A 12958-nucleotide genomic window follows, 5' to 3' on the forward strand; every position below is an offset into this window, starting at 1 on the left:
GGCTCTGATTGGTTGTTTTCCTCTGGTCTGTGAAATCTTGCAGATGCCTTTAGGAGCACTGGAGGACACAGATCATTTAATCATATTTGCTCCAATTCTACCTACTGCAGCTTTAAGTAAAGTAAGTACGTCTAACGACCAAGTTTCCACGTTGGCAACAGTCAGACCTCATTTACCTTGATATGTGATGTGGAACCCTGGTTTGTTCTGTGAATAGTCGCTGTGGAAGAAGAAGCTGGTCTGGTGGGTGGTGCTGAACAGAGACTTGGGGATGACTGGGCCGCTGAACCGGTCAATGACCGTGCCCATCTCCAGCGTTCCACTGCGGATCTCTAAGTAATCGTGGATCGCTTCGGTGGAGAAGTTCAGAAACTGGAGATGGATACCTGAGGAGAAAAAAAAACAGAAAAGACATTTAAAGCAATTAGCAAAGCTTGACTGACAGAGAGGCCCGGCGGTAAAAGCATTTGTAGATGCTTCACCTGCAGCCACTCGTCAACGACGGGGATAAATGCCACCGACACTGATTGAGTGAGGGAGTGATTGAATAAATGAGTCAATAAATAGCATAGATGGATGAAGAGGGCGACAGAAACATACACAGACAGACGGAGGGAGAACCACACACACCGTTTTTTTCTCAGGTTCAAAGTTGACAGTGTTTCTTACCGAAGCCGACAGGTAAATTGACTGTCCATGTGCAGTCTAATCCACTGGGGTAGTTGCCGGGGAAACCAGGACTTAGAATCACTCCACTTACATCTGTCATAGACCCACCACACTGGGCTGTAGACACACACACACACACATAATGCAGGAAGAGAGAAAAAAAGGTGGTTCAGTGTTGAAAGCAACACATCGCTGAGTACAGCACACACACAGAGTACTTCTCCTTTTTTTAAGACGCTGCTGCTGCTGACTGGACACTTTGAGTATCTTCAACCTGACACTTTGCATCATTTTGAATAACACATTAATATTCGGAGTCTTTAATAAATACTCTTCTTGAATAAATTACCATTGTAGCAAGTAGATGTGTGTCCGGGGCTTGTTTCCTCCAGTTTGCCTCGGTGCATGCTGATGCTTTGGCACACACTCTGCATGCTCATGACAGACTCTGACTTAGCTTTGCATCAGTTTAAAAGCTTAATCACATTCTGCACAGAATACTAAATAATCAGCTCATCACAGAACAGCAAATTGATCAAACGGCTTATTTTCCAGAGAGTCAGGGTGAAGGCGATGGAGGCCGATTGCATCATTTCTGCAGCACTCAAGTTTTGCACGTATCTTGGTATATATCCAGGCGGCATGCGTGCATGTGTGTGTGTGTGTTTGTGCATACATGTACTGTAGGATGACACCTACCGAGACATAGTGGCACCGGGTAGTTCCATCTTCTGACAGGTCCAGGCATGCAGGTGATATGGGCATTGCCCTAGAAATGTAAAAGCCACAATCTATTATCATAACAGTTGGGAAAAATTGCCACAGATAATAAATAATTAGGTTTAAAAGGTGCAGTTTTATCTACTCAGCAATAAGTAGAGCTGTAGTAATGCAGAGCTGGATATTAAGCGTGAGGAAGGCAAACCTCCATTAGAGCCGTATACAGTACTCCACAGAAATTGGGCAGACCACACCAGAAGGCATACATTATTCAAGAGTTGTGCAAAACCACACCAGAGTTGTATGTTTAGTAAGAGCTGGGAAAACAACCCGAGAGCGAGGGTTTCCTTCTGATTCATAGTTTAAATAGTTCTTGGTTTGTGCAGCCAGGGGATAAAAAGAGTGAATGGCGGCAGCACATCAGAAAAAGCAGAGCAGCCTTTAATGATTTCACATGCATGTCTGGCACTTGTTTTGCATTAAACAAAACTGCTATTTGTAGTGCATGTCTGTGTTCTATGGCTATCCTCCAATTCTGTATGAATCTGTGCAGAAACAGGTTGTGTTTTTACCTGAAGAGAGTATCCTTGTTCACATGAAAACTGTACGACGTCTCCCACCATAAATCTGTCTCCTTGTCTTATACCGTAGTTTGGAGTTTGAGGCTCTGGACACGACTCCAGGCCAATAGCTGATAAGAAATGTGAAATAAACACAGTTGTAAAAGCATCACTCATCATTATGTATACACAGCGGATAAAGCTTGTATACAAAACAAATATGTTACCTGTATATTCCAGGTGAAAACCAGCCGCTGAGACACTAATATCAGAGTTGAAGCTGAGATGGAGGTTGTTAGATGTGCTGTTCAGGAGAGGGGGGATGGTCGTGCCTGAAAGCGAGGAGAGAGGAGGAGAGCAACAGAGGACCACAATCACATTTTTTTCCATTCTTCAACTGAGGCTTGAAAGCACAGGATCTTAGTTATCTGACAGCAAAGGAAACAACAAAGGCCTCCCAAACCTACATTTTCACTTTTTTTTTTGTTTGTGAAGTGTTCTCGAAGGAGGGAGAAGGGAATTACTTTTATATGAGACATCTGTTTTATTTGAAACCACTTTTCAAATGTTGGCTTGACCTACTTAGCATGGCAAGGGAAAGTACAAAGTAAAAAAAAAAAAAAAACGAGTACCGCACTACTGAAGCGAAGCTGGCACCGTGCAACAGTGTGGTTCTGTCAGGGTCCTTCACAATGATGCACTTTAATGTAAAGGAACATTAACCTACTCTAATCTCCTTATCAGTGGAAATGTCATTGTCTTGCTTGAAGACGCAGCGGTGGTAAAAGTGTCTTCTGCTGGCAGCCACCTGTGGAGTTTGATCATTAGCTCAGAGGCCAGAGAGCTCGTTTTGACTTACATGTTGTTTTTTTTTGTTCGGTGGCAGGTGTGTCAGCAGAACGTATCAAAGTTAAAGAGACATTCCTGTGAATGAACAGTGAATTAGGCCAATGGATGTTATTGGTTGCCTGTTGTGAGGGGATTTAATTAGCAGATCTTTGAACAGTCTGCGGCCCCCCTGCTGCTCCTGTTCATATTCCAGAGAAAATCTAATTCATTACCATAATGGAAAATAAAAAATAAAAAAATATTTCCACTCAATAATAAATGATGAATGATGATGAATGATTAACAGCATGGATTTAACCATTACAGTTACTTTGGAATGTGTGACTATATTAATTAACAGTTGTAATCAACCCGAGTAAAAAAAAAAAAATTTCTTGCCAACAATATAATCTCTTATCCAGTTTTCCATCAAGATGTCAAGCCCTTCCATAGATTATTTAACACAACTAGCAGATAATCGGATGACTTTGCTTCCCTAAAAGCAGTATTAGCATCCCCAGAATATGCTGACTCCCCCCTTGGACGACGGCTTGAGTTACACGAGTGAATGAATCCAGAGGAATGCTTCTCTCAGGGCTCAACATATTTTTGTGTTAAATATGACTTGTCGGAGAACTGGAGCAGAGGGACTTCCATTGTAGTCAGAGCCAATATTTGGACCAGACACACTTTTTTATTATTTTATTTTTCTACAGGAAAAGACGAGAAGAGAAATGTAGTTTTGTTCTGCATGTATGAGTGAAATATAGAATACAGTGGAAACCACGTATATGGATCAAAAAGCTTGGGACAGAATCATTTATATACAAATGCTTTAAATAATTTGCTTAAAGTAATCAAGTAGTCAGCATAAAGTGTTGCTTTTGGGTCTTTTCATACATGACAACATATGGAAAAAAGTTAAAATATTAAAAAAAATTTCACTTAACGCCCTTGATATCGTCTGCTTTCCGGCTGGCCTCTGAGGCTGGTGCTGCTTGCACATTGAAATCATGACGGGAAAAAGACGGTAATTTTATCTCAATAAAAAACATAGCCTCCTCGAAGCTTAAACTGCCAAAAATGAGCCAACGAGATGTCGCAGAAAAACTTTGTGTTCCTCAGATTACCTCGTGTAGTCTACTCTAACAACAAGAAACAGTCATAGCTGCTAGTGATGGAGACAGAAAATGAATGAGCATGGGGAAAACACCTGTAGTTGAAGTCAAGTGGATTGATAATGCCTAGTCATGTAATGCCACCTTGAGCGGGCCTACAGTAAGCTATATGTTATAAACAGTGCTATATTGTATTATAGTGTATTTGAATCATACACAGTATAGTAATTTCCTTTTACAGTATTGTTAATTGAAAAGCATTTACTGTACTGTATTTTGAAACAGTCAATATAATTCAGTAAATAGAGAAGGTTTCCGTTTCATTACTTAATATTCATGTATTAAACATACAAATGTCAATTAGATGGTAATCTGCATAATAATCATCTGCTTATAGTGATCAATTTGACCTGGACAGACAGTAAGTGATCACCAGAAGCAGTTTCCATCTATTTTACATAAAACATAAAAAATGTAAAACATGCTATTAAAATTGATACCTCTTATACAACTGTTTTATTAATGATAATTAGTATTAAATATCAACCATACCATTGTGGCTTCCCACGGTGTGTCTCCATATTTTTCGTGGCCCTGAGCGAGCCAGGCTGTGACACCATAATTACCATAATTAAGAAAAAAATACCTCGCTCTTTCCATTAAAGGGATAGTTCAGATAATTTAAAGTGGGGTTGTATGAGGTACTTATCTACTACTACTATATTGATATAGATTTTTTTTAGGTGGGCCTTTGTTTTAGGTGGCTAAAAGCTGCTGCTGCCTCCGTCCACAGCAGTATATTGCTTTGCCTCCATGCTGGTACTCCTGTCTGCTTCTCCAAATTGGGGGCGTGCCGACCGTCATCTACTGTAGTCCCTCAAGTACCTCATACAACCCCACTTCAAAAGACCAGAGCTATCCCTTTAAAGTCAACTTAAAGGTATAGTTAGTGACACATTTTGGGAGTGTTTAGAAATCTGAATAATTGTATTGTTTTTTAAATGAATGTGTTTGACACGTCATGTCATAGGTTGCCCAGGAAATAGCTATTCCTAGAAGAGAATTAGAGTGTAAGAGGATCAATTAGCTATGCGACACAAATTTCTTATATGTCTTATAAGGAATCGCAGATAAACAAGCAGGTGTTAGTGGGTGTGTTCCTCAGCTCCTGCTGGGAGACTTAGAATCGGACCAGTTTAGCTCTCAGCGGGGGGCCACATGGCCAACATCTTGTATGCCTCAAAACACCATGACAGCATGCAATGTTCTTCTTTGTATATCATTATGTATTTAACTGTCAAGCTATAATTACTGTGGTCAGGTTACAGACTACAGAGTTCTTCTTCCTCTCTACATTTTGTTATGTAGAGTATGGACTACAGTATATGTGTGGTCACAGGACTCGTTAGTGCTGCAGGTTCCTAGAACTTATACTGATTTGGGAACGTCTGCTTTTAGAGTCTTTGCACCATACATGTGGGATGAACTGCAGTGTAGTTTCAAGCTTGATACTTCAATGTACTTAATGGGTCAGTTCAGAAATCTAGTCAAAATCCTGATTGATTTTAGCTGTGACTGTTTTTAACTTTAAATGACTATTGTTGTGCTATATTACTTTTATTATTTTATTTTACTATATTATTGTAATTATCACGATTGATATTGTATATTTTTTAAATAGTTTGTTTTATGTTCTATTGATACACAAATGTACTCAGGTATCTCTTGAAAATGAGATATTAATCTCAGTCGGACTATCAGTATATACTCAAATCTGTGACGGGCCTTTCTTGATTAATAATGTTGAATGCTGTTCAGTAGTGTCTTCACGGTTACTCCAAATTACCGACTGCTATCAATTCAATTCTAAACTGTATGATTTACCATGTTTCTAGTTGGAAATATCGATATGCTATAATAGTTTCCTACTGGCTAATCTGTTGCAATTTGTCTCACACTTAATGGACCAGTGTGTAACATTTAGAGGGATCTATTGGCAGAAATGGAATATAATATTCATAGCATGTTTCATTATTGTATAATCACCTGAAACTAAGAATCAATGTGTTTTCGTTAGCTTAGAATGAGCCCTTTATATCTACACAGGAGCAGGTCCTCTTCACGAAGTCCACCAGTTTTCTACGGTAGCCCAAAACTTAGTTTTCCAGCATAGATCTCCAGCGGTCGTGTCTAGAAAGTAACCCACAATTGTGGGATCTCGCGAGATGATTAAGGTTAGGCATTAACTTTGAATAGTAGAAATAGATTAGGTCATCGGGCAGCGAGTCTCTAAGAGTTTTGCACGTTTTCGCAACTTTTCACAATTTGCGGGTTACCTTCTAGACACGACCATCTCCGACACGCTTGGAAAGGGAGGAGTATAATTCAGTTGGTCGCAAACTGCAACCTCACTGCTAGATACCACCTAATCCTACACACTGCCCCTTTAATCACTGTCATTTTCTATATTACTTTTGGCAAAAGTGGCCATGATATGTGCAACACTATAAAAATATTGAAACAACTGTTTACCAGAGTAGCTGCCCAGTCTTGGTGCGTGGTTGTCGGCGCCATCGTAAAAATCTAAAGAGTCCCAGTTATGCTCAGTGGCAAAACTCACAACTTGTATCTGGGGAGGCGGATGAAGAGGAAGAGAAAGACAAAACTTGTTATCAACAACAGTATCTAAATTGTCATTTGATTGCATCTGGTACAATGCTCTACAACTCTGAATTAGTTCTATGAACAAATTCAGAATTAAAATAAAACACATGTTTGTTAATTGCTGTAAATATTTAATGAAACTGTCAAACAGTATAAACGGAGGCATGAGACAAAACTGTTTGTTACCTACAAATAATGATAAAGTCAAATGATACAGAACACAGCTGCACTTGTTATGCTGTGAGGCATCTGTCAAATATGTGCTCCATTTTGTGTCAGAGGCATCTTTGCCTTTGTATTTGTCCGTGAGAGCAGTTTAGCTTACACGCAATCAGGCATTATCTCCCACGATTAGATCCTATCTAGTTATCTGTGGATGGTTCGTCTCTCACAAACCATCCATCCATTCATCCTTCTAATAATATCTTATCTTCCTTGACATCCTGCCTGCTCAGCTTTTAAGCCAATGATACACAGGTCAGCCAGGAAGCAGCGTGTGACATGTGCTACCTGTATTCCAGCCCCCTCTGGAACGGAGACCTTCCACACACAGTTCTGGTTGTTGTCGTAGGGCTCTGGGTATCCAGGCGATAGGATGGTCCCGCGACGAAGGGTCAACGCACCCCCGCAGGGAACTGAGAGAGAGGAGAGAGCAGAACGGAGAGAAAAGCAGAGGTTAAAAAAACACTTTGTGTGCAAGTAAGAGAAAGTCGGTTGTATTATCTCTTCCCCTGCAGAGCAAGAGACCAAAGAGCCTGAGGCCTGGGTGACAGCTTGTGCATAGTTAGGCTAAGGGTCTGGCCACATTGGAAAGCTATCTGCATTTGAATTGTCTGTATTTGTTTTAAAGTGGAGAGTCCATTGTATGGCTAATATATAATCTTATATATCTTACTGCATTCTAAATAGGAAAATGTCTGTCTTTCTGCCTGATTTCTGGATTCATATTTACCTATGCATGTTGGCAGGGTGTCATTCCATTGCGCTAGGTTGTCAGGTACGCTCTCACACCGTATGGCGGTGGAGCCATGCAGGACATAACCAGGGTTGCACTCGAACTGCACCAACGAGCCAACTGCAAAGTCATTACCGAGACGCTTTCCGAAGCGTGGCTCGGGGACTGAGCTGCACTGGGTGGAGCTGGTCCTCGGCACAGCTGCAGAAACAAGGAGGATGTCACAATTTTTCAAATAAACGTTAATATTGATAACGATATTATTGCTGCATATCTTGGCCATGATATTCTTAATCTCAATGTGGCTTTCCTGGTTAAATAAACATTAAATACATAAAAAATTAAATACATAAAAAACTAAAAATCATCCGTCCGACATGAAGAATACAAGCATGTTCTGCAAAACCCTAGAAAATATAATTTATTTGTTTGAAAATGGCTACTAATAACAATAATGGTAAATTAAACAACAGCTTTGGCTCCTTGTGATTGGCTGACCTTGGTAGACGAAGTGAAATCCCTTCGCAGTTTCTGGTCCGACCGTGGTAAACTTTATCGTGATCTGGTTTCCCGTACTCAGAGGGAGAGACTCACCTAGGGCGTCAAAGAGAGACAAGATCAGAAAGAAAGTTATATGGTTAGGTCTCAGGCTGTCTATCTGTCCGTCCGTCCGTCCGTCCATCCATCCATCCTTACCAGAGTGGGACCCAGAGAGAGAAGACAGTAGCGTGTTTTGTTGAGTGGGTCCATCGTAGATTTCCGTCACATCATTTAGAGATGTCTGGAACAATACAAACTGTCCAAAGAGGACTGGAGAAGAAAGGGAAAAAAGACAGATAAAGAGATGAGTTAACCACACTTGAATGGTGGCAAATTATTATTCCATGCCGCCTTCTGTGCCTGACCTTCCAATGATAAAATTAACCTGTAAAACCTAATTTAAATTTTATTACGCTGCACTGTCAACCTCTATTTCAAGCCAACTATTGGCACAAAATTACATATCAGGACACTTAATAATCAAAACATCACCATCTTATCATCATCATGCACCAGCAACGCCCCCCCAGCCCCCCCCACCCCTTGTCAATTGGCTAGGGTGTATCAGTGTTTTCAGCTCGTATGAAATGCTGGTGTTGGCAAAAACTATACGTCAGAAGGGTATATAAGATAAGATGTGTTTCTATATGTCTTCCCTACAGTATTACAAGCAGGTAGAGTGAAAGCATATGAGTGGTAACCTGTCAAACTCAGGTCCCACAACCCATGCTTTACTCTGGTTCAGTATGATGGAAGGTAAAAAGACTGCTGCAGTGGCCATGAACCGAGACTAAACCTTGGATTTTACAGTGCAGCTGCTGTGGCAGGTAGCTTCAGAGAATCCCCTGGAGGCCTGAGATCCCCGTATTTGCTCAAACTAGTACAATTCTCTCTGTCTTGGTTGATCACTGTGCCTTCAAAATAATTATAAATGTAGTTTTTCTTGCATGCCTTCACGGTGAATGAAGAAGAATCGAAAAACAGAATAAATCCTAGATGAATTGAAGTAAATGGGGGCCGCATTTAATACCAGCAAAACTATACCAAAGCATCCGTTTACAAACTCTCGTGCAGTAAAATCCAAGTCTCATTTATCCAGTCATATGCTCACTACTTCCCAAAAACATGCATTTTTCGTTAAAACCTTACTATTTAAAATCAGTGGGCAACCTCCGGGTTTGAAAAGTGAAGCCAATGTGGAAGTGTCTTAAACTTGCATTCTTTCTAATAGCCAGCAGGGGGAGACTCCTCTGGTTGCAAAAGAAGTCGAACTGTATAGAAGTCTATGAGAAAATGAGCCTACTTCTCACTTGATTTATTACCTCAGTAAACATTGTAAACATGAGTTTATGGTCTCAGTCGCTAGTTTCAAGTCTTCTTCAATACAGCATGATGTTCATTTAGTAAATTATGGTCCCATTTAGAGTCAAATAGACCATAAAGCAGGGGATGCTTTAGGGCGTGGCTACCTTGGGATTGACAGGTCACTACCACAGCGTTGTCCGGTCTGGCTGTCTTGTCACTGTTTTCGTCGTAGAACTTTAACCCTTTCAAGGTGTGTTTTCAGTGCTTGTAAGTTAATTATAACCTTTTGGGCTGCCTGAAAATGTCTTATTCAGTGCTCGGTTGTACTTAGCTCCACCCCCTCATGTCACCACTGGTTGCAAAAAAACAAGATTGCGCAACCACAAACCAAGATGGCGATGGACAAAATGCCAATGGGTGACGTCACAGTGAGTATGTCCACTTCTTATATACAGTCTATGTTTAAAATACTTCCTCATAATTAGTACTCGCATGGAGAAGCAGCACGCCTGAGCAAGCGTGAGATTGTTTATGGTCAGTGAGCATACAGGATTGGATAAATGAGACTTGGATTTATAATGCACGAGTTGTGTCAGTATGTAAATGTTTTGATATAGCTTTGTTGTTGTTAAACGCGGCCTTCATTTACTTCAAGACTATTCTCTGTTTTTGGATTCTTCGTTCACCGTGGAGGCATGCGAGAAAAATTTGTCTTCACAAATTCAAGGTAACACGGGGTGAATAATTGATATACAAATGATCATTTTGGGGGTGAAGTATTCCTTTAAGATGCAAATCTGTAGGTATACTTGTGAAAAATGAAAATTAATTGGTCTGCAGTACATGGAAGAAAATGTCCTTTAGGATAAATTACATTTATTTCAGCCTCAATGAAGCCAGCTCCTTGATTACACACACACGCACACATAGATATCACCTCTCCATCTCTCCCTCCCTCCCTCTCTCTCTCTCTTTGGCGCCAAAGGCTGAGGTGTAAAGGATTGAATCTGTACATTGTCAAGGATATTCAGCTATAAGAAGGTCACTGGTCACTTTATACACGGCCGTTTTCTCTCTGTGGAGTTCTTTGAAAGCATGATCCGCATTTTGCTAACACATTGTTCCGACTCACAAAAGATACTCAGTCTGCTTTCATGATAAAATGCAGAACAGAAACAAATCAGATTTCCAATTGGCATTGAATTGCCCCTCCAGGTGTGAAAGGCAGAGAAAGAGCTCTATAAGGCAGATGAAAGTAACCTCTTATACTTGTATCTTATAGCCATTTCATGGTCATACATGAGGATGAGGGCATGCGGTTGAGTGGTCATAAAAAATGACAAGATTCTGCCTGTCAGCAGAAATACTCTAAAGCTCCCACCGTGTATAGATTTTAAGGAAACTAGAGTGATTAAGGTTTCCATCATGCCCCGCTGTAATATCGACAGACCGCAGAGCAGGTGGAGGAGTTCACAGCTGAAACCGTTTTCAAAACGGCACAGATTTCAGGCAGGAGGACACACATGAATCGACATTCACACACGGACTCATAAAGCATTAACACACACAGGGAACGGCTTACATGCTGTTAAAATATCCCAGTGGATTTTACTCATACTGAGATAACAAGAAAGAACAACATATATGCCTACCGACACAGAAAGACTCACACAAACACAGCCACACACACACACAGAGAGATAAGTGATCACAGCAGCGCCGTCCCACACTGTGTTAACCACGGGGCTTGTTGGTAGTGAAATCCCTCTGCTGCACCGCAGTCACCTGGTAGATCTGTTCAGTCGCCCAGGTTGTAACGGTTTCAAGCAAAGTTCAAATCAATCCACTGGACTTGTTATTAAATGATTGAAATGTTCATTTGAAAAGGCTCCGGCTTCAGCTCTCGACATCAGATGGAGAAAACCTGGGCATCGATCCCCGTGGAGCTGCCGTGCCTCCTGATGAGCTGCCTGAGTGGGTGTCCTCGGCCACGTCCTCAATCAACAGGAGGTAATGCCAAAGGTTTTCCCCACCTGGTCTTTAAACTGAAGGGGCCATTTGTATGAAAGCTGACACATCATTTAACATTTGATAATTTCTCTGATCATCAAATTTTACGAAACTGCAACCATGAGCCTGTAACCTTCAACTTCTGTTGAGTTCACGTGTTATTTTTTTTTTGGAGAATGACAGGTGGTAAAAAAAAAAAAGCACTGCAACGTAAGAAAACAACCTCAGGGAGGCTGTCTGAGTGTCTTAAACAATATGTAGGCCAACCAAATGTTAGTTGACACTCCAAAAGCTGCTCCGCAAATATAATGAGACAGCAACCATCAACAGCCTCGGGGAACTCTGCTATTTATTCATAACACCACAGGGCATAATTGGACATCACATCCAGCAATTACTGATTGTTTGTAAAAGCTCAGGTCAGACCCAATGAGTCTGTCTTTCTAATAATCAGTCAACCAATAATTTAGATGCCAATGTATGAATGGAGATTAGAGACACATGTAAATTTGCACATCATGAAAATGGAATGATATTGATCCTTTTGACAACACAACTCCAACTTAATGTCCACTTACTCGCTTTTCTGCAGAGCTTTCAACAGCCTCTACTGATGAAGACAAGGTCAAACACTTACAAGTGCTATGAAATCATAACACTGAGCTTGCTTATCAACCAATCCAACCTCTATTTGCTCATGAAGACATGTGATATAGTTGAAAGCTCCAGAAAAAAGCTAGTAAGTGGATCTCGAGTTGGGATTGTTTTGTCAAACTACTATTTCCAAGGTCAAGAATGAACTTTAAAGCTTAACTTGACAGTAGTCGTGTTTCCATTCAATTGTCAAGGAAATTTTAAGAAATTTAAATTTTAACTTTTGAAATGTCGCAATAAATAAATGTGAATGAACTGGTTTGGAGCGATGGCAAGTTGGGCTAATGCATTAAAAAAAATAGTGGTGTTAGAATGAATTTTAATAAGTAATTTTTGTGTTAACTTTGACAACCCTAGTTATTGACATTAAATGTGCCAACAAACTGACTATAATGAGTAATTTCTAGCACATTACTTCTTGAAGGCACCACTTCCAACCCTGGTCATGACCAGAGGACACTCTCATTTCCTCTAATGCTTCCATATTCCCAACACAGCCTCACTTAATGTGACGAATCCTCTACAATATTCATATCTTTATAATGCCTCATTTATATCTGGCTTAAGGACCTTCGATCAAACGTGGCAAGATAAAAAACTGCCTCATCTTTAAATGTCACTTCAATGATGAAACCCTGACCTGGAATCAAATAAATGGCCATCGAGCGTCCTTTGATCACGCGTTATATCTCTACTAGTTTCTCAGTGGTTTAAAAACCACAAAGGGGTCCTTCAGGAAGGTTCCCCATTAGAAATCAAACAAGTTCTAATGCGAATTTGTTTCATCGAGTAAAAGAACAATAGAAGAATACACGTCAAAGAAAATTGTGATCACAGGTTTTGTTCTCGACTGTTGTCTCTTCACCTACACTTCAGAGCGTTAAACACTTGCATTTGATTTATTTTAAGAATAAAGAATACATTACTTTAATACT

At 40.4% G+C, this 12958-nt stretch overlaps 1 protein-coding gene across 8 annotated transcripts in view; it reads right to left on the reverse strand.

Annotated features, from left to right (window-relative positions):
• csmd3b (CUB and Sushi multiple domains 3b) overlaps positions 1-12958 on the reverse strand; it is a 408609-nt gene that overhangs the window by 64411 nt on the left and 331240 nt on the right. For all 8 annotated transcript variants that reach the window (XM_074614488.1, XM_074614493.1, XM_074614494.1 and 5 more), the window contains 10 exons: positions 8211-8324; positions 8013-8108; positions 7512-7715; positions 7070-7194; positions 6428-6524; positions 2177-2281; positions 1962-2080; positions 1369-1438; positions 670-786; positions 177-386 (listed from right to left, as the gene is read on the reverse strand). In XM_074614488.1, coding sequence (XP_074470589.1) covers positions 177-386; positions 670-786; positions 1369-1438; positions 1962-2080; positions 2177-2281; positions 6428-6524; positions 7070-7194; positions 7512-7715; positions 8013-8108; positions 8211-8324 — 1257 coding nt within the window. The remainder of the gene's footprint in view (positions 1-176; positions 387-669; positions 787-1368; positions 1439-1961; positions 2081-2176; positions 2282-6427; positions 6525-7069; positions 7195-7511; positions 7716-8012; positions 8109-8210; positions 8325-12958) is intronic.

The sequence above is a fragment of the Sebastes fasciatus genome, chromosome 17 (genome assembly GCF_043250625.1).
Source record: "Sebastes fasciatus isolate fSebFas1 chromosome 17, fSebFas1.pri, whole genome shotgun sequence".
In the NCBI taxonomy this organism is placed as follows: domain Eukaryota; kingdom Metazoa; phylum Chordata; class Actinopteri; order Perciformes; family Sebastidae; genus Sebastes; species Sebastes fasciatus.